At 37.1% G+C, this 17,958-nt stretch overlaps 1 protein-coding gene across 1 annotated transcript; it reads left to right on the top strand.

Moving 5' to 3' along the window:
* The first annotated feature begins 386 nt into the window (after positions 1-386).
* Positions 387-16,122, top strand: pafah1b1b (platelet-activating factor acetylhydrolase 1b, regulatory subunit 1b). The gene is made up of 11 exons (XM_044140565.1): positions 387-587; positions 6,672-6,924; positions 8,495-8,579; positions 8,664-8,738; positions 9,277-9,483; positions 10,346-10,514; positions 11,634-11,736; positions 11,846-12,074; positions 12,904-13,005; positions 13,075-13,231; positions 14,509-16,122. Exons 2-11 carry the CDS (start codon positions 6,893-6,895, stop codon positions 14,580-14,582), a joined length of 1,233 nt encoding a protein of 410 aa, XP_043996500.1. The 5' UTR covers positions 387-587; positions 6,672-6,892; the 3' UTR covers positions 14,583-16,122.
* The last annotated feature ends 1,836 nt before the right edge of the window (positions 16,123-17,958 follow it).

The raw sequence follows: 17,958 nt of genomic DNA, 5'->3' as shown, positions 1-17,958 counted from the left end.
ACAAAAGATAAAATTTATATTTGGCGTATTTTTTAATTGTCTGATTCATATCAATTCCTACTTGATGTGCAAAGTTGTCTAAACATCTTTATAAAAATGTATTTTTCCCCCATCAAGTCATGTATGAATAGTATTACAATAAAATTACTAAAATTATACAGTCAAAAAACAATCTAATAAAATCCGCCCACTAGACTTTAAATTGGTTTTTTTTCTTTACTAAATTTTATTAAAATTTTTTTTTTTTAGTTTTAATGAATCACTTTTTTTTTCTTTTCTTGAATGTTCCTCAATGAAAACAATATTCTAAGAAAAACAAGCAGCCATGTAAACTGTTGACGTATTTTCCTTCAAAGCCATGAGCGTGAGGTGTGCCGTTACGCGCCGCCGCCCACTTCAACGTGCGCGCTACCGGCGTCCAATCGCGACCGTTAGCCGGGGCCGGGCGACTGCGGTGGGAGAGGAGAAAATCTGACCGTCCGTGCCGGCTGATGTGAAAAGTCACGATACCGCAGTCAAACCACGCAACGCACCAGCACATGCACAGGCCTGCTAAGGGAAATATGAAGTTCTTCATTTGTAAAATGGTGAGTTAGAAGTTCGTAGATGCGTTTGTTCGTTTGTTTTGGCACTTAGTTAGACTTGTTATTTTGACGAGGGATCGTCTGCAGTGTCTGCGCTTTCCCGTTCCCATCTCAAAATGGCGGAGAGGCCGAAAGCTAAGCTAAGCTAAGTGAAGAGTCAAAGTTATCATTGTTTAAGGCAGCTACTTAAAGACTATGGGTAGTTTGCGGTTTAACTTGACTATACAAAGAGCTTTTGCTATTTCAGAACCAAACGCGATCTTCTTCATCAGTGCGTGATTTGGATCAAAACAGTTGTTTTGGAGCCTAGGTGGCTAACGTTAGCTACGCCTTTTTTGGAAGTTCTGAGTGGATGAGCCAATTAGGTTTGTTACCAACACTTAAAATGCCAGAGTTAACCTTATATCTGTTATTACCCTTAATGGCTGTGTTGCGCTCAACTCATATTTGTCCTTGACTGAGTATTTAATCTAATATACAGACAGTGTTGTTCATACCTAATTTACTTCTATTCACCGATTATTGTGTTTTTATTAAGCAGTACTATGTTGATGAGCTGTTAGTTCTTGAGAGCAGATGCACTGTCCGTGTTGTTGACCGTGGTTGTATAAATCTATTGCTCACAGTTGACAGCTGAGCTTGGTGTTTAGTGTGCTAAGCTAACATTAGCTGGAAAGGGCGTTGCTGATGAGCCTCTGCTGCAACGTTGCCCTTGCGCCTCTTGAAGCTCAGAATTTTTTATTTATTTTTTTAATCTGTTACTAAACAAACACAACTAAATAAGGTTCTGGGATTTTAAATTTGCGTGAAGTTCCTCTTAAATCACGAGAAACAGTTAATCTACATTTAACTTGTTTTAATCAGTGAAAATATATGTATGCATGTGAATTATTTCCTCCTGTTGCAATGCATGGTTTGTGGTGGGTTATGCGTGTTGACTATGGAAGCAACGTGTCAGATTTGCATAAAAATATTGACTACTCCCATTATACTTATAAATGTGTATGATATATGCATGATGTATTGTTGCCATTAAATATTTAGTATACAAAGAAGCTAATGGTTTTAATAAACTCTGCTCTAAATGTCAGATAAGTTACAACAGTAGATTAATAAGAATATATAATTTCATTCCCCCCCACCCCAATTTTGTTTCCTTTGGTGGCCTAAAAAACTGAAAATTAATCTTATTTATTACTATTGTTTCTTTGAAATGACTGATTCTAGTTATTTTTCCTGAAATAAGATGGAGGATTAGCATTATCATCACGTTAGGTTATTTATCTAGTTGTATTATTTAAATTTTTTATCTTTAAATTTGAACAGCTAGTTTCTGGTCTGCTGTGGCACATGCATAGTAATGGAAAACCATTTCTTGTTTAATCCTTAGCTCCAGATCAATGCAACCTTTCAAAAACATTTTTCCCCATTTTGTGGGTTTTTCTGGGTTACCATTTTATCCCTGTGTTCTTTCATATAAATTTCTTTATTACTTACCCAATTAATGAAGTAATCATAAAAGTACTCGTTTTCAAATTTATTTTAATTTTGCATTATAACCTTGTGCTTTGATTCACACTATTTCTCCTAATCAAATAGGAGTTTATGACCTTCCATGGCCTTAAATTTTAAGTTTTATTTATTTTTTATTAAAGAATTTGAAGAAAAGATTAACAGGATAAAGCTAAAGATTCATAATGATGGCAAAATGCCAGGAAGCGTTTAAAAAGGGGATGCAGAAGATAAAATGAATGCTAAACCATTTGTGTTTATGCTGTAGGTATTAATTTGACTATCTGTTGCTATGACTGAAAATGTGCCAGTGGTTTAATGTTTATCCAGTAAAGAAATGTGAATGCATTTCCTGTAGATAACCCAATGAATGCTCATTAATTCAGTAAAATAATTTAGATTTTAGATGGTTTTTCAGTTTTGTTTGCAAAATAAGTGTCTCTTTTTTAGTGTTTAAAGTTTAAATTTGTCAAACAATATTAGATAATGTTATAATATATTGTGAGCTGTTCTGGTTTGTAAACAAACACCTTCTGATGGTTTAACCTGACCTCTGAGACTCGTTTAGCTTGGAGGTCAAACTGAACAGCTCGACTCAAACGTGACTCAAAACCGAAGGATGATGCATTAAGAGTCATAAACTATCATAGATAGCAATCAGCCTTTCACTTTATTTTAACCGTACATAGATTAAGTATGAGCTGTTCTCATTGTCTGCCTAATCTGTTTGAGGTTTTCGTCGCAGATTTAAACAAAGCAGAAAACTGTAAGATGTTACATTTCTTTTAAATTTAGTTTCTTTTTCTCTAACATATTCATTGGTTTAATAGTTGGGAGTTGTAGTTTTTTCAAAATGAAATGAACACAATGCTCCACCTGGAGATGCTTCTAAACAGCACTACTGTGTGTTTCAATGCAATTAAAAAATAAAGTTCATGTAATGTCACAGTCTAAACCTGCTATACATTCATCTGGCTTTGTTCACCTGCACACTTGATTTTATTTAATATTTTATATAAAGAGAACATGGTAGTGTATATTTATGTACTTCTGATCAGAAAAGAGCAAAATTATTGGACTAGTCTGCAGGAATATATATATATTCAATATTGAGTTTTTAATTAACATGTTGTTTAACTTGATTTTCTCTCATTAAGTTAAGATCTGATATTCTAGCAACAGAACTGTCTAGTTTTTTATATATATATGTGTGTATATATATATAGAGTAAAGATTCAAAAGAAAATATTTATTTTGAAACAAATGTCACATGAAGGCATTGCTGGAGTTTAGGTGCTGCTGTTTTCTGTCACGTTCAGTGCCAGCATTGTGTTCTGAGAATTGGACTCTACTTTAGACAATTACACGTCTTGCCCTCCCTTCTTTTGATAAACTGACACATAGATCGGACTTTGCACCATTTTTTTCTCTCTTCATTCATAACTCTTGTTCTCTTTCTTGAGCACCAAGTCTAGCTGTCGATACATTCATCTGTCAGTGTGAGGGTAAGATGTTTTGTAACACTTTTCTGCCATTTGAAAAACTGAAACAAAGACCCAGATTCGAAGTATCACTAATTTCTAAAGGTGTTTGGGTGACAGTAGCAGGTCCAGGTGTCTTCAGCAGGTGCTGAAGCCGCTGACCGTTATGTTTAGTTTGGAACGTGGCCTGTTTGGTCAACTGGATGTTTTTGAAGCTCCCAGCTGAAATCCCTGCTCTGTTCTCACTTCAACAATTCATACGTTTGTTGGTCTATAAAGAGAGCTCACAACAGTAGCTTGAATAATTTTCTTTTAGACATTTAAGTTTTAATTATAATCTTATTAATGACTAATTTTTCATGAAGCAATATGAAGAGTGAATCAAAACCATATTGGAAACCATCAGGAAAACGTGTAATTGCGATATTGTTGCTGGATAGTATGATTTTCTATTATGAATAAATCATATATTCCTGACTTTATTCTTTATCTTGCTTCATCACAACTGTCATAATAACAAATTTTGCTGGACGATGAATTGTCCCAGAAATTTTTTCGATAAACGATAATATTGTTTTTTGAGACCATTTCCAAGTGATAGTCATAATAGCATAATAATGTAAGAACATATTCTAAAGATCAATAAACTTTATATTCTAATGAACATTTAACAAAGGAACTGGAAGACAATAAAACATTTTTAAAGAAATAACCAAAATGACAAATAAAATGAATTATTTAGTCTTTGCGAACAAAATTGTTCTTTAAAAAAAGGGCTAGTTGAGATCAAAGCACTAGACTGAAGACTTTTATCTCCTAGTTTTTGATAGAAAGAGAAACGATAAATCATGCAGATGGAAATTATTGACCTTGTCTTAATTTATTTTGGAATAAATTGAGTTATTGCGACAGGCCTAATTGCAATGTGCCCACCACTCTGTTTGAGCTTATAAAGTATGTGCCACATCTGGGCATGGAGGGAAGCCCAAGTCAAATTAATAAGCCAATTTTTGTAGCTATTAAGCTTTTCGATTGAAATATTTTGCAGCAAACAGACCACATGGCAATAACATCACCTGATCCCAGACAGTGTCTAGTTAAAGTCCTGGCTCTCTGTTTGGTGATCCTGTTAGCTGCTGTCCGTCCCTCCTTTACGTTGCACTGTCAGCTGTATGGAGGACTAGTAGTGTGTCTCTCACTCACTCTCACACACACACACACACACACACTGTGTGTTGTCTGGTGTAGCTGCTAAGCAGCTTAGCGCTTTACAGCACCAACCTTCACTGGAGTTCAAGAATGAACACTATCATAAGTTTCCAGCCACTGAATGGTGTTTTTACTTTGTGTTGTTCAGACTAAAACTAAAATCAGGATTAAAATATTTAAATTTGGGATGAAATATTATTTCAGACTCTTTTTGTTTTGGTTGAGAATTTAAATAAAACTGCAACGTTATACAAGGAAGATCAGCAGAGGTTTTCATTTATCCAGCTTCTTTTGTAACTCAGACATTTATGGCGCGCATTAATTGCACCTTAGCTGTTTGGTAAAAAGTTTTAGTCTGGCCAGAAGTGGTCATTAGTTGTGAATTAGCTGGGATTCACCGATCGCAGTTTTCTGGCTGATCTCCAATTACCGATCTTTTTAAAAAACCTAACCTGCCGACTCCAATTTTGGTCGATACCAATTGTTTTTGTCTGAAATGTTGCTCATTATAGCAAGAAAGTTGCTGAACTGGCAACAGGGGGTTGACTATTGTTGACTGTAAACGTGCAGGCCTGACCTGGTGGGCCAGTCTGTCGGTCAAACTTCTCACTGCAGAGCAGGAGAGGATTTTTAGATGTCGGCCGAAGTAGATAAGATCGGCTTCACATATAAATATCGGCTGATCACTGATCTCCCAAAATTAAGGAAATCGGCACCAATAAATCAGCTGGTCGATACATCGGTCCGTGCAATCCTAGAAATAATCATTAGAAAGCCAGAGATTTTTTTAATTTAATTTATTTTAAAGGCCAGATTTTCCCTTCACTGGGTCTCTCAAGCAATCAGAGTAAGAAACAGGAAAGTGTATGGAAAGCTTAATTATGGTAGAGCAGAATATAGAACAAAAATATACATTAACCTGTCTCACTATCGCTTGTTTGTGAACATCAGCATAGAGGTGAAACATAATAAATGGGAAAATGGTTTAGTATTTTTTTTTCTTTCTTGTATTTCTGCACTGCAGAAATCAGAGATCATGATTCACATCATGGGGGGTCAGTGATGGGATTCTCCCAAACGGATCCATCAGATTGAAGATTGTAAATAGTGCATCAGTTACCTTCTGTCGAATTAACTCGCTGGCTGAAAATCATATTATAATTTTTATTCCTTCATTTTCTATTCGAATCAAAACAACTGCATCTACTGAGAACAGGAAGGACTTTTTTTAGTGATCAGCGTTAGTTATTTATTTTTTTTAATAAAAGAAAGCTGGAATGTACCTTAAATATGTAAATTCGCTAGAAAAAAAAATCATTTGTCTCTTAACTTTTCTCTTAATATACAGCACTGGAAAAAAAAATAGATTCTTTGATTTCACTCTTTTCAACATTTCTACTGACATGTCTCTGAAATTACAAGCAAAATGTAATATTTATTTGCAGAACATAATAAAAAAGATGCAGTGCTTTCGGACTTCAAATAATGCAAAGAAAACAAGTTCATATTTATTTAGAAACAACAATACTAATGTTTTAACTCGGGAAGTGTTCAGAAATAAATATTTGGTGGAATAACCAGGAGGTTTTTAATGAGGTTCAATGCTGTGGGTTCCTAATTTTTCCAGAGCTGTGTGCTTCCTAACTTTTTATTTTACATCTATATGGGTGCATTCAGAAATAGATTAGTGTAATTCCCTATGATTCAAGATTTTACATTTCTAGCATTGGTTTTATAAAAACAATCCTTCTACTTACTACTAAAAATACTTCTTTTTGTTTTACTTTTTTCCCACAGCTTTCTGTCCAAGCAATTTAAAAGTTTCCTGAAATGAAGATGGATTTCTTTTAAAAATATTAATCGGCGTTTTCCTTCTCTTCTTCAGGTGACGAATATGTTGTGCCACTGACTGAGCGGGTGACATCTGGACCGTCGTAAACCTTCTTAGCGCCTCGTAGCGGCACAGCAGAAGCACCTCCAGGTTCGCCGTCCTCCTCCGAGCAGCTTTCCCTTTGCCACCTGCGATCCTCGGAGGGATCGGGCTCCTCCTCACCCAACGCTTCACCTCACCCTCACCTCCCCGCGAGGGAGCGAACAGCAGCCGCCATGGTGCTGTCACAGAGACAAAGAGATGAACTGTGAGTGCAATTATAAGTACGATTACGTGTGAGCAAGAACAGACATGTGCTGCAGCTCATTACCAGCAGCACCTGCAGGTTGGCTAGCCGCACTGTGGCGCATCACAGATTTTCCTTTTGAAGACGGTCCAGAAGTCCAGACTTGTAGATGTGAAATTAAATCTTCTACAACAGCGGTGTCAAACTCATTTTCGTTTTGGGGCAAATCAAGATCATGAATGCCCTTAAAGGCCTGGTTGTGCCAGAATGTATTGATCAAATCTGTTCGCAAACTGTTAAAATATCAATTAATTCTTAAAATAAAATATTATTGAACATCTTTTCATTTCCTCCAGGATTTTGTGATTCTTTTTTTTTTTTTTAAATCAAAGTATTTGTGGTACTAATTTGGAAATATTTGTGCTTTTTTATGATGGTAAATGCACCTTTTTAGTACTTGCTGTATAGATCATGAACTTTAATCTGACATCAGTTAAAGCTGAGGCAGCTGTTTAGTACAAGTAAGAAAGTTTTTGAGAAAAATCTGCAATAAAATCCCAATTAGTAGTGCAATAATGCGGGGATTTGTTTAATTCTTTTTGCGTGAATTTCTCCAATACTCAAGAAACTGGAGGGACTGATTGATATAATTTGTAAGCAGATAAAAACTGCATTGATTTGATTAACATAATATTTATACACACTTAATGTTTAGTCTAAACTCTAGAGGTCCACATAAAAAGCTATGGCGGGCTGAATTTGGCCCACGAGCCTCAAGTTTGACGCGTTGTGTTGTGCAACAATTGAAATCAGTGGCAGAGCCTGAAGAGACGTGAGCTGCAGGCGCTTCACTTTGTAGCTGCTTGGTGAATATTTCATAACCTCCATGACAGCAGGAAAGAAACAAGGGGGAAGGGGGACGACGAGCTTTACGCCGTTATGACCTGCACCTCTGTTTAAGCACAGACAGCAAACAATCAATATTTAATGATTTTTTTTTAACTTATTGAAGTTAATCCCACTGATATTCGAATGTTTGAGGGCCAGGTTGAATTAAAGCAGCAAGGGTCTGAGGTTTGTAGTGTGCAACAGTCTGCTTGCTCCAAAGAAGCCCAGAAGCTTCAGCCTAAATTTAACACTTCGCTCATGAAATATTCACCCTCTATCTTATAAAAAAAACCTGTTTCCGCATTTATATAATTTTGTGTCTCCGTATTTGTGTTAAACCTCACTGCATCATCCAGCTCTCTCAGCTCTGCCTTCATGACGAGTCGTTGGTTTCCATGGCAGCAGCAGCACTGTTTCCCAGCACACCTTTTCTGTATTTTTATTTGGTCTTTTTCCAGAAAAATGTGATTCGTTTCCGTTTGCTCAGGCTGACATTTAAGGTTGAGTTGCTAGACGCTCCCCTCTGTTTGCCTGGGCGGGGTCTGCCATATTTTAAGGAGGAACGTCGGCTAGCATCGATTTAATGGTGACACGGTTTCTGTGCAGACATTCACCTGATTTATGGCATATTCAAAATAAAGAGCACACAGTGTAAGTGGGATGAAATTGGCCTTCAGATTACTAATAATGTTTCTTTTTCTAGAAATCGAGCTATAGCTGACTATCTTCGTTCCAATGGATATGAAGAAGCCTATTCTACCTTCAAGAAAGAAGCAGAATTAGATATTGTAAGGAGCAACAAATTGAAGAGTAATGTTTTGTTTCTAATGGGAGGGACTTCCTTTCTGAGAATCTGTTTGCTTTGGTTGTAGAATGAAGAGGTAGATAAGAAGTATGCTGGGCTTTTGGAAAAGAAATGGACCTCTGTTATTAGATTACAAAAGAAGGTAAGGAGAATCTTTTTATGCTTATGTTTAATCCAGAGCTGTCCAAACATTTTGCCAAGTTATAATAGAAATATTAAAATAAAATCAAGCAGTAAAAGTTGTCTTTTTGTAGAAACAGGATAGCTCCAACACTTGGAAATGATTTTTGCCCATTTCTCTGTATTAAAAGAAATTTAATTTAGTTCTCAAATTAAAATTTAAAAATGTAACTCATATTAATTCAAATTCTTTTGTAGATGATGATGAGTGTTGTCAGGAAATGCCTCCTGTAGCAGTCTGTTATAGTGAATTTGAAGAAACTTCTGACTGAAGACACTCTATTTTCCCAAGATGGTCTCATGAAATTCTTTTCAAATTCTTTTGGGCTCGACTGAACAAATTTATTCAGTTATAAGAATAAGATTTGAGTCGCTTTCTTTGTTTTCATTGAATAATGGCCACAAGATGGCCCCCGCGCCGCCCTTTGGACACCCCTGGTTTTAATGAAATGAGAACAAGCGTTGGTTCTGTTTTTGAGACGCTTTCTTTGCTGGTGTAGGTGATGGAGTTGGAGTCGAAGCTGAATGAGGTGAAGGAGGACATGACGTACGGCGGACCCGTCGGTCAAAAGAGAGATCCGAAGGAGTGGATCCCCCGCCCCCCGGAGAGATACGCCCTGAGTGGGCACCGTGCTCCAGTCACACGGGTCATTTTCCACCCCGTGTTTTCCGTCATGGTGACGGCCTCTGAAGATGCCACCATTAAGGTGTGTACAGGTGACATACTGACTGCATGAGATACATTTTACTGAGGTTTATATCATTTTTTTCAGCTTCAGCATAGAAGAATAATTGCAGCATAAATCACGCAAAGGTAGAACCTTTACTGGAATAAATTGGTGCCATCTTTACATGCATGTTCACTTTAAACTGTAACCGGATGAAATAAACGTGCTGCATGTCTATGAAAACAGTTAAAAGATGGAGACGGTTTCTTAAACCTGTGCTGCTTTTTAAGTTTAATTTGTTAGAATTGGTTTTTATCTGAAGTTGGAAAACTGTTTGTGTTTTATTATTCTGGGTTTCTAAGTAAGTCTTTGAACTCCTTGGCTAAAACACATTTTGCTTGATGGCACAATCTTTGTTTTTTGGTGTTTTTTTTTTTTGCAGCTGCGCTGATCAGAATGTTGTGACAGTTCCAGCAAATTCCAACTTATCTTTAATAATAGCATAAATTATGTAGAAAAGCCACAAAACAATATTTTCCAGCCTTCCTGAATCGAGTATCAATAAGTTTGTTTTGGAAGCAGAGGTGATGTTACTTCATGTGTGTAAAACAGCTTCATCTAGATTTTGAAACAAAAACAAATTGATTAGAGTTGAGATTTTAAACTGATTTTTATCTGGAATTATAAAGCATCATTCTGCGTGTTTAGTCCTTACAGACAGTAAAACATTTACCTTAAACTCAAAAAGCTTTCCAGGTCCAACATGGATGTTAAAGTTGATGGTTTTTTACTTAACGTGGCCGATTTCTCTGCTCACTTCCAGTTTGTAGTTTTTCTTTTTGTTTTTTTCCTATTTGTGATTTTAGTTTTAAGCCCCTGAATGATTTCTGTGTGCCTTCAGGTGTGGGACTACGAGGCAGGAGACTTTGAACGAACCCTGAAAGGACACACGGACTCGGTGCAGGACATCTCCTTTGACCAGACGGGGAAGCTGCTGGCCTCGTGTTCGGCTGACATGAGCATCAAACTCTGGGACTTCCAGGGCTTTGAGTGCATCCGGACGATGCACGGTGAGAACATTTACAGCTTCAGTAACGCCTGTTTTCGAGTGACGCGCCGGCAGATGCAAAAGGCCACATCTGGGTTCTGAATTAAGTGTTGTTGTTGTTTTCTGTATTATCCAACACTAAGGAAAAAATGGCAGCTCTATTGGAAAGATGTCCAATGTTTTTGTCACATGGGTCAAAATTGTCAAGTAACAAAAAAAAAAAAGAGGAAAATAAACGTAATATAAAGCAAATGAAGAAGTAATTTTATGTTTTAAAAGGATGTTATTCATTGTAGATCCAAAAATGTAAACAAGATTTTGCACATTTGCTGTATTAAAAGAAATGCATCTAGTTTCCAAAGGTTTTTTAGTTTGTTTTTTATTTTTGGGGGGCTCAACTGAAGAAATGTATTCAGGACTTGAGCAACTTTCAGTGAAAATCTTTGCTATATTTTAATAAAATATTAAAATAGTTATTAAACAGGTTTTATGAATTAAACTTGTTTAATTAAATTAAAGTTGATTTGGATCATGCCATAAAGTAATTTAATTTAATAAATTGTTTTATTAGATTAATTAAATTAAACTTGTTTAATAAATTAAATAAAATACATTTAAGTTTAATTTAATAAATTAAATTTATTACATAAATTTTAATAAAATTTATTTTAATTAAAATAAAGTTTAATAAATTAAATCTTATTTGGATGCAAATCATCTTTAACAGACGTGGTTGTATTTATCATAAAAGTGGTTTTTAAAAAGCCCTGAATACTTTGGGTTGTTATAATAAATTATGCTGGCTGTATTTTTATCCTCATGACAAATGAAACTTCATCTGCATCAAGACCTTCTGCTGGAATTTGTGTCATTCTTGAATTGCAGTTGGTGGGCCGCTCAAAATCAGTTTAAGGGCCAGTAATGGCCCCCGGGCCGCACTTTGAACACCCCTGTAACATTGCATATGAATTATGTTTTTGGGTTTCATCTAACTAAATATATAATGTGATCCGTTTACCTGATGGAAAATTAAAACAGCCTGTTTTTCAGCAGGGTGGTGATTTGTAAAAATCTCCATTTTGAACTAAAATAATGAAGATGAGTGCAGATTAGTGACTAAAGGTGAATCTTTGTTTTTCAGGCCACGATCACAACGTGTCGTCCGTAGCAATCATGCCAAACGGTGACCACATAGTTTCTGCCTCCAGAGATAAGTCCATCAAGATGTGGGAGGTGGCCACAGGGTGAGTTTTCATTTTATTTTACGTCTGTTGTAGAGATTCTTATAACTAATTTACAGCAGAAGTGCACTTGTGTAAGTCGCGCTGTGTGTGTGTGTGTGTGTGTGTGTAGGTACTGTGTGAAGACATTCACAGGCCACAGGGAGTGGGTGAGGATGGTTCGCCCGAACCAGGACGGCTCGTTGATCGCCAGCTGCTCCAACGACCAGACTGTGCGCGTCTGGGTGGTCGCCTCCAAGGAGTGCAAAGCCGAGCTGCGGGAGCATGAACACGTGGTGGAGTGCATCGCCTGGGCCCCTGACAGCGCTCACCCCACCATCCTGGAGGCCACAGGCTCAGAGGTAATCCCACCTTTTCCTTCGACAAGGACGCCGAGATGAGAATCCAGACGGCATGCCTGGAAATAATTTTGTTTTCTCAAATGAATCATATTTAGAATATTTTGATGCCTCTGCTCTTTCTGGTGTGAAAGCTGACATTGTTGAAAAGCAGATTTTGTAATAATAAATTATGGGTAGAGATGTCACTTTGCATTGCAAGGTGAGATTTTTGGAGATTTGCTCCAAGTAGGACTCTACAGAAGACAATTACAAAAAGAAAACTCAGAGTTTGGCAGAAAAGAGTTTAATGCCCCAGATCCTGATAAAATGAGGCTGGCAAATTTTACAGTTTTGTAGACATTTTTATACTTTATCTTTTAAGAGTCGAAAACTGAAATATCTATTTGTGGGTCTGCCATGATAACAAATAAACTGTCCTGGAAGTTGCTAAACGATAACATTGATGTTTTCAGACTATTTTCAAGTAACATAATGGTGATGTCATAATGATACAAGAACATGTTCTCAAAGAACAATAAAATTTAATTTATAATGAACATTTAAAACTAGAACTGGAAGATATTTTAAATATATAAAATAAATAATCAAAAACAATAAATAAAATGTCTCGGTGAACAAAATTGTCCAACAAAAAAACTGAAAACTTTTGTCACCCAGTTTTTGGTTGAAAGAGAAAAATGATAAATTATCCAAATGGAAAGGATTGAGTTTGTTTTAATGTATCATGATTTAACGTATTGAGGTTAATCCCACCGATATTGATTTATTGCTCATAGCAACAGTAGCCTTTTTGATGTGTCATCCCTTCCCTTGTGTTTCTGTTTTGCAGAGTAAAAAGAGTGGAAAGCCTGGCCCCTTCCTGCTCTCTGGCTCCAGAGATAAAACGATTAAAATGTGGGACGTCAGCATCGGGATCTGCCTCATGACTCTGGTGAGTGGCAGGGAGGACGCTGGGTGACGTTTCTGAGCGAGCGTTGGGTAACGAGCCTGGTGTCCTCAGGTGGGACATGACAACTGGGTGCGTGGGATACTGTTTCATCCTGGAGGACGATTCATCGTGAGCTGCGCCGACGACAAAACAATCCGGATCTGGGACTACAAGAACAAACGCTGCATGAAGACCTTATCTGCTCATGAACACTTTGTTACCTCTTTGGGTGAGATTTATTTAACTTATCATCAATACAGATGTAGTTACTAAGAAAATAAGAAATACAGTTACAGGCAGCTGAGATTGTTGACGTGTATGAAGAATAAACACTGCAGTTTGCAGCTCACCCCCACATTTTCAAGATTTAAGTGGAAAGTAACTTCTTAATTTTACGTGTTTTTGATATCACCATATATAAAATTGTCAAAACACCGGTAGAAACATTAAATAAGCAGCAGAGTAGGAATGCACCGATGGCAGTTTTCTGTCTTTAAAAACCCTTCTGATTTTGACTGGTTCCTTTTTTCTTTTTTTTTCGCTAAATATAGCTAAAAAGTTTCTGAGTTGGCTTCAGTGAGGCAACTATTGTTGGCTGAAAGAGTTCAGATATGACCTGGTGGGCCGGTCTGTCAGTCCAGCCTCTCACAGGACTGACGAAGAGGACTGAGGCTGATTTTTAAATCTTTGCTGAGGTAGATAATATCAGCTGATCACAATCTCCCAGAATCAAATAAATCGTCACAGATGAATCAGTTAGCTGATAAATCGGTGCATTCGGAGAAATAGTTTGGTGTGACGCAAGATTTTTCAAGTAAGTTTCAAGAACACTTTTTTTTTTAAAAAGAGAAAAAAGTAGCTTTTAAGTGTTCTTAAAAGCTGCTTTTCAAAATTTCAAAAACTTGCAGCATTCCTGGCGTGTTTAAAGTTAAGAGTGGTGCACCTGTTGGGGAGATTTCTGTTTGAGTGGAAGAGCAGCATAATTGGTTCACTGTTCCAAGAAATGAGATGCCACACCTGGACGTTACTTCTGGAAACTCGTTGATTTTTATCTGCAATCTGTGGCCAAACTAAAGCTTCTTAATTTGTTGGACTCTTTTTTTTTCACCATACTTTAGCTTTTGGAATTTGTCCTACTTTGATTTCTGTTTTTATTTTAATCTCTGCAATGATTCTAGAAAATTTTTTAGTTTTTTTATTATTATTTTTTTTTAATTATGCTAAATATAGGGATGCATGATGTATCGATTCTAACATCATTATCAGCTGATATTAGTAGTTTTTTAATATATCGGTATTGGCACTGTAAATAAAACTGGGCTAATATTAGCAACTGGTGTGCAATTTTCTGTTTCTGTTCGGGTACAGAGAAATACATATAATTATTATTGGCCCAAATTTTCTTATCAGTGCATCGCTTGCTAAATAAAATGTAACAATAAAGAAGCTGCCCAGAAACGGTTCCCTGTACACAGGTTTAAATCTTTTTTTGTGTGTTTGCTGCAGATTTCCACAAGACGGCTCCATACGTGGTTACAGGCAGCGTCGATCAGACAGTCAAAGTCTGGGAGTGTCGCTGAGACTGCCACCATCTCTCCCCCTCTACCCTGCTGCCCCCAATTCCAAGGATTTAAAAAAGAGAAAAACAAACAAAAAAAAGATCCCCGACGCGCCATGCTAGCCGCCGATCCTCAGCTCCCTCCGCCCTGACGTCCAGCCCTTCACCTCTCGCACTCCAGATCATAGTTGACCAATGCGCTTTACCTTCCCCTCGCTCCTCCCTACACTGATCCAGCCCCATTAAGATGACTATTGTCCTTTTTGTGTAAATTATTCTGGATGTAGGGTACGCTTAATAAATGTCACGCAAATATCTGACACATAAACACTCAAAATGATAATAAATATCTTTGCATGGTGACTCAAACAAGAAAAAATAAATAATAATAATTCAATACTGTTAGATTTATAAATTTCCATACTGTTGTCATGACTTTCCATTGGGTCAAAGGGTAAATGTCTGTGTGCTGGTGCAGTTAGATTTAACTGAGTGCACTAAAACCAACGGCGCCTCCTGTTGACAGGGTTTAGGTTATGTTTAGTTTTTCTTTTATTTCACGGCTCCTTTCTTGTGGTCCATTGTTGCAGTTATGGAGGAAAAGGAATGAAGGAAAATAATCAAGCCTGTTGCAGCTTCGCAGTTTATCGCATTAGTTTAACGTCACGCAACGCAAAAACGCAAAATCTATTCAGCAACATGTAGGAGCTTGTGTTAGGTAAATAATAATATTTATGAAAACGTTCCAGTTCCACTGGTGCCGTTACCTAGCAACGCCAGCCCAGGCCGTTACCTAGCAACGCCAGCCCAGGCCGTTGCCTAGCAACGCCAGCCCAGGCCGTTGCCTAGCAACGCCAGCCCAGGCCGTTGCCTAGCAACGCCAGCCCAGGCCGTTGCCTAGCAACGCCAGCCCGTCACCTAACAACCCTGTCAAAGTTTTTTGGCAGATTATTTAACTTATAATAAGATATTTTTCTCTTGTTATCTGTGAAATAATCTGCTAATGGAACTAGCACTTTTTCAATATTTACTTAAAACAAGCTCATGCATGTTGCTACTTCCAAGTTACTTTAGTTTTAATTCAAGTCAGTTAAGATAGCTGCGCTGGAAACTACTAATACTTGGTAAGATTTTGTCTTTTTGTGGTGTTTTTATTTTCTTATTTTTTGACAGGAGAATCTTTCCACCACATCCAATCCGATGGCAGGCAAAGCTTCTCGCCACTTCGATTTTTCTTCTTTTAACCAAGCAGATCGCAAACGAGCCCCCGACAGGAAAGTGTGTTTTACAGAGGAAAACGTCAGCTCACCTATTCATGAGGTGTGTGTGTGTGTGTCCCTCCAGAGAATCGCCCAGTGCCCTGTTGCTATCTCTGCCTTGAAAACCCGATCCAGGGCTCCATCACAGGATTTTCAGCTTTCCAGCTTTCTGTGGTCCCACTGCTCTCTTTGCATACACTCACTAATGCACATACACGCACAGTAAAAAATAAGAAAAGTTGTGTATCAATATATCTGGATGTCATTGTTTGCAGCATAATGAAATAAAATTCTGTAAATATAGTTCCTCTGTGTGCTTCATTTTAAGAGTGCAGTACGGCTCCACGTCCTGTAGGGGACGCCAATCACATTCCTGCTCCAACATACTGGAATTACCAGAGGAATGAGATTGAGCTACTGGTTATGTTCAGCTGTGTTGAAGAAGGAATGCATCTACATCTGGGGTGTCCAAAGTGTGGTCTGGGGGCCATTTGTGGCCCTTGGACTGATTTTATGCGGCCCCCCAACTGTTAAATTTGGCGTTTAGATGCAGATGAGACTTTTAAATTGTAATCAGGGTAAAAATTGTTACCAAGATAATTTTCTTCCACAGGAAAATGTAAAGTGCAACACAAAGTATTTGTGTTTTTATGACCAAGTTTCAACAAAAATTAAGATCAAGATTATCCAGAGACTTTTACTGAAAAGATAACTTTGCTGCACCCAAATCAGCTTTGACTCTTTCTTAAACTTGGCAAAATACAGTAAGTGTTTTGTAATAGTGACCCAAATTCTGTTCCAATTACTGAAAATGTATTCAATTGTAAAACCTAGACGTCTTTCTTTTAATACAGCAAACATACAAAAGCTGCATGTCGTCTTGGGGCCACTGAGAGGAAAAAAAGTTGCACATTTCTGCCAAAAAATTTTCAATGAGCTCAGAAATTTTCTCGAAAGAACTTGGAAATTTCTGAATTTCTAATGTTGAACATTTTCTTTTGAAATTTTTTTCTTGAAAATTTGCAAGTTTTCTAAAAATTTGTGATTCACAAAATCTTTAGCTTTTGTTTTTGTTCCTCCAATAAAATGTACTCGGTTTACTTTATATACTTGATTTTAGGTTGGGGATTTTGACCTACAACTAATTTTGAATCTACAATTTTGGCTCATTTGGCAAAAAGTTGGGACACCCCTGATCTGAATCCCTTTGTCTTCCAAACAGAAAGTTAATTTATTTGTTCGTTCTGGAAACGTAGCTGTTTTGGTGTTTTTGCGTGTATTCAGAAATTTTCCACACCTGTTTGTTCAGAAGTAAACCCCTCATACCGTCATTTAGCAGCTTGTAGAATCACCTTTTGCAGCAAAAACATGATTTATTTATTTTTTATGATTTTATTGTTGTGAAGGAAGAAGTCTGGCTCACTTTTCTTTGCTGCGCTGCTCTAGTTTAATCAGCATTTGCTATCATTTTGAGGTCTGGACTTTGACTGAGCCATTGTGATTCATTGTCTTTTTAATGTAGATTTCTGGGGGTTTATTTTTCTGTTTTAGGACCTAACTCCAAACAGGAATTAACTGTAAAGACAAACTGCCTCCCATTCGACTCTTTCAGTTCATTTCTGACTCAGTAACCTCATAATTCTCTAGAAATGGTAAATGTTTCTCTAAAGTCTTTGCTAATATTTTTACACATTAGCACTCCCAAACTCCTGCCTTTGCAGAAATAGACTTGCTGACATGATTTTATTTGAAGCTTCCCTTCCCGTCGATGGAAAGCAGGAAGGTTGTACTCGGTTTTCCCTCGTTGTTTTCGTAACAGACCAGAATGTTTGTCCTTAACTTCAGGTCACCAAAGGGGAGATTTTAAGGGAAAGTAGGTCACCAGACACAAACTTTTCTTCTAGACAGCCTCTATTATTTATGGATAGATGTTGTGTTCAGTTTTAAGTTATAAACTCTGAATCATTTGGTAGCATTTTAAGTTGATTTTTGCCACTGAGTTTGTATTTTCTAAAATGAGGCTCTGTTGTCATCTTCTGATATTTATTAACTAGTTTCACAGTAAAGCCTGTGGAGACGCAAGACATGCGAGACATTTCAGGATCTCTTATGAATTATGTACGGCCCAGAGTCTTCTCA

The sequence above is a fragment of the Gambusia affinis genome, linkage group LG15, assembly GCF_019740435.1.
Source record: "Gambusia affinis linkage group LG15, SWU_Gaff_1.0, whole genome shotgun sequence".
NCBI lineage: Eukaryota > Metazoa > Chordata > Actinopteri > Cyprinodontiformes > Poeciliidae > Gambusia > Gambusia affinis.
Note: the sequence above shows the minus strand (reverse complement) of the source record. Positions and strands in the feature narration are given on the sequence as shown.

Excerpts from the sequence above, each read along its gene's own strand:
- pafah1b1b (XM_044140565.1), top strand. The coding sequence starts at position 6,893 with ATGGTGCTGTCACAGAGACAAAGAGATGAACT. Across the intron at positions 6,925-8,494 it reads CAGAGACAAAGAGATGAACT|AAATCGAGCTATAGCTGACT; the intron begins GTGAGTGCAATT and ends TTCTTTTTCTAG. Across the intron at positions 8,580-8,663 it reads AAGAAGCAGAATTAGATATT|AATGAAGAGGTAGATAAGAA; the intron begins GTAAGGAGCAAC and ends CTTTGGTTGTAG.